This window comes from Mus caroli, chromosome 8 (genome assembly GCF_900094665.2).
Source record: "Mus caroli chromosome 8, CAROLI_EIJ_v1.1, whole genome shotgun sequence".
In the NCBI taxonomy this organism is placed as follows: Eukaryota; Metazoa; Chordata; class Mammalia; order Rodentia; family Muridae; genus Mus; species Mus caroli.
Window position 1 is genome coordinate 95,515,631 of NC_034577.1, and position 3,915 is coordinate 95,519,545.

General features: G+C 46.5%; 1 protein-coding gene across 1 annotated transcript in view; it reads left to right on the forward strand.

Moving 5' to 3' along the window:
* Positions 1–2,638: 2,638 nt before the first annotated feature.
* Positions 2,639–3,915, forward strand: part of LOC110300534 (CKLF-like MARVEL transmembrane domain-containing protein 2B) — a 6,674-nt gene continuing 5,397 nt past the window's right edge. Inside the window, exons 1-2 of the mRNA XM_021170741.1 lie at positions 2,639–2,911; positions 3,022–3,180. Coding sequence (XP_021026400.1) covers positions 2,768–2,911; positions 3,022–3,180 — 303 coding nt within the window. The 5' untranslated portion in view covers positions 2,639–2,767. The remainder of the gene's footprint in view (positions 2,912–3,021; positions 3,181–3,915) is intronic.

A 3,915-nucleotide genomic window follows, 5' to 3' on the forward strand; every position in this document is an offset into this window, starting at 1 on the left:
TTTAAAAAAAAAAAAGGAAAAAAAAAGAAAGAAAGAAAATGGAGATTTTGTGGTCATTTTGAACCTCAAAGCCTTGGGTTAGTTCCTTCATTCGTAATCTGTTAAGGGGATCTAGAGGAGAAGGAAGGTTGTGTCAGGGCATTAGTATGAATGATAGATCTTAAGGCAGGCAGACAGACCAGTATACTCTAGACAGGGGCACTGGCTGTAGGACGTCCCTCTTTATCGTCCCCTTCTGCTACTTACAGAGTAGCTGTGGTTCATGGCTGCTGCCTCCTTCATTCTAAGGTGAGCTAGAGTATCATTGCTCTCCTACCTACCCTGCAGGGACCCCCATTACTGTTACCTCTGTGCCTGGAGCCTTGGGAGCAGAAAACTGGTGAAAGAGCAAGACAGAAAGGACAGAAAGAGAGGAAGAGAGGCTTGTCAAGGACACATAGGAACAGAGAAATAGGCAGAGAAGGAGGAACATCAGAAGCAAGCACTACTCATATAAGCTGCTGCTGTTGCTGTTAATGCAAGTAGCTTTTTTTCCCCCTTTTTTTTAAGGATTAGGGGAAATCCTAGCATTTCCCAACATTGGCTGATATAATCAGGTATTTGAAGAGAAAAAAAAAATGGGGTTATACCTCACTATTCCTATCAAATGCAACATCTCTTTACTTCTATATTTACCAATAGACACTTAGATTTCCTTCTAGAAATATAGACCAGTAATAGTGATTTCTCCTCAGGAGACAGACTAGCTAGGAGTGGTGGCACACACATCTAATCCCAGCACTTAGGAGGCAAAGGCAGACAGATCTCTGATTGAGGTCAGCTTGTATGAGTGAATTTCATGCCATCCAGGGCTGCATAAGGAGATCCTATAAAAACAGAAGAACTGGGTGTGGATACAGAAGAAGGAAGAAGATTAAGAACTTCTTTGGCCAGTGATGGTGGTGGTGCCTGCCTCTAATCCCAGCACTTGGGAGGCAGAGGTAGGGGATATCTGTGAGTTCCAGGCCAGCCTGGTCTACAAAGGGAGTCTGAGGACAGCCAGGGCTATACAGAGAAATCCTTGAGAAACCAACTACTGTCCTGTGTTCAATCCTTATTATTTGCATATATCTTAACATTTGCATATAATATTTAATTTAATAATTTAATTTTATTATTTANGGCTGGGAATGTAGCTCAGTAGTAGATTGGCTCACCTAGTATGATGAAGGCCCTGTGCTTGATCCCTAGCACTGAAAAAATAATTATTTAATTAAAGGTTAAAAATTGCCAACTAGGAATGTAACTGGTGGTACAGGGTTTACTTGCATATGCCAGGCTCTGAGCGCAATCCTCAGTACCACAAAATAAGTAATTAACTTAAAACAATATCGAAACCAAAACGCTCGTGGGAAACTGTACAGATGAGCGTTGGGAAGATGGCTCTGAAGACAAGTGCTTGGTGCAAGGCCTGACCCACGAGTCCAGACCCTCAGAAGCCACCCAGAAGCAGGATGAGGTGGGATGCAGTGTGTAGTCCCAGCTTTCCTGCATTAAGGTGGGAACCAGAGACAGGAGAAGAGCCTTGAGGTGTGTGGGCCAGCTCGTCCAGAGTAGGTGGCAGGCATGGCAGGAACAGCAAGAGGCCCTGTGCCAAACAAGGTCATTTGATCAGACACAGTGCTCCTCAACCTTCCTAATATTGGGACCCTTTAATACAGTTCCTCATGTTGTGGTGACCCCCTCCCCATAAACCAAAAAATTAATTTGTTGCTGCTTCATAATTGTAATTTTGCTACTGTTACAAATTGTAATATGACTATGTGCTTTCTGTTACTCTTAGGAGATGCCTGTGAAAAGGTCATGGTACTTAACAGGTGGAGACACATAAGCTGAGAACGTCTGATCTAAGTTCAGGCCAGTGTAGGCAGCAAAGCCCACTGCCTCCAGTTTCTTGGAAAGAGAAACCTGGCCTACAGCAGCCTGGAGGGACCCAGGGCCTTTGCAGCTCCTGCCCTCATGGGATAGGAATAGGAATGAGAGATGGAGCTGAGCTTGTAAAGTCATCTGGCCTTTCCTTCCCACCTGTGTTGTGTCTGACAGATCCTGTGCCTCTCGGCAGCAGTCTTGTGTGTCATCGATGCATTGCTGTTTACTGAGAAGAGGAGGAACAAAGCGAAAAGTTCCCTGGCGAAGGAAACTAAGCCCTCTGCCACCCAACTGAGGCAGAAGCAGCACTGAAGTCACCCAGCCCTCCGCAGCATTTGGCGGAGACTCAAGATCATATCTACATGTATAATCACTCCCACCAGGCCATCACGGAGCTCCCATGCCCACGTACGTGAGTGTGACCTTAAAGGCACGGCTTCTATGCTGGCAGCATTTCTGCTTTCTCCCGTGGCCTTCTGCAAAAGCCTCTTGCTCCACAAGGCTGCCTCAGGAGGTCGGGAGGGAAAGGACCCCAGGGAGTGGGAGCAAAGGCCAGCCACAAACCTGGGACTCCGTTTTGAGGACGGCCTGGCTAGGATAGATGGGGCTCAGTGAATGCTGGTGCATGGGGGGTGGGACTGTCTGGTTCCTGTTGCATGGAGGAGATCCTGCTGGTCCACTAGATGAGGTGGGCTCGTGCCAATCAAGAGCAAGCGTTAGAATTCCGCAGTCCCAGTGGTCAGTTGAGAGCCACCCTTGAACAGGTCAGAAGACACCAGGCTCTCTCTCGAGCTGGGCCTGTTCAGGGACTGCAGGCAAGGCTGGGCGGTACGAAGCTGAGAACTGTCTGCTAACAACCATGGCAGCGCCCGCACCAAGAGCCCGGACAGGTGGCAAGAAGAAAGATGAAAGAAGAGGGTTTAAAGGCTACAAGTGGGAATTCAGAGACAGCAATAAAGACTTCTGGGCGCAGGGACATGCAGAGTGCAAGTCTCTGGTTATGGTAAACTAGATTGGAATGACAGAGGTGTTGGCGCGGGTTGGGGTGGGGTTCCTCAAAAGCAGGGTAGAGCCCTTGCAACCCCTCCGGTGTACGTATATTTTTCCATTCAGATCTGCATCATTGCTGCGATGGTCTGTTTCCAAAGAGTGGCCACTCATCCAATTGTGACCCTGCTGCTTACTATGGAACTGTCAATCTGTGCTTTCTTCTTCTTCCTCTACTCCTTAGCCATCAACAGATACATTCCCTTCGTCTTCTGGCCTATGATGGTAAGTAAAAAACTGTAGGAAGGTGATGTGGGTCACATTCTAGCCACTAGAAAAAAAGACAATCTCGCCTCCTCTACCAGTGCTCGGGCTGGGAAGCTGGTTTGGAGAGGGAAAGCCAGGCAGGAGATGCTCCCAAAAATTTAACTGTGCTGGGTCAAAGAGAGAAGAACCAAATGCTTTGCTGTCCTCAGAAATAGGACGGCATAACAACCAGCCATTTCTGATAATGCTGGCATATGTCTCATTGGGATATCATTCTAGCATTCAAAAAAAGAAAATCAGACTCTGCATAAACCAGTACAGTAAAATGAATCAAATATCAATCATGTGGGAGAAAAAAGCGTCAGGTCAAGACCCCAGTTATTCCTTGGGGTTTCTTTCGGTTATTGTTTGAGAATTCCTTTATGAGGTTCAAGTGCAGGGGGATTTCAGGTACAAAGGGAGTAATTTGGTAAAATTGTGGCTCTTCATTTTGACTCGTAGGCTTGGGTTATGTAAGGACTTGCTCACACAGCATGTCCCTTTCCACAATGCATCTAATTTTAATCGTATGCAACCCCAATTAAGCATAGTCATTACATGGAAAATACAGGATGTAGCTTTTTGTAAAAATGTTGCTTTTTGTTTTTTAAATTCTTTGTCTTTATATTCTTCTTCCTTTTATTCTTCCTCTTCCTCTCCTCCCTCTCCCTCTCCCTCCCCCATCCCTCCCCCTCTCTCCCTCCCCCATCCCTC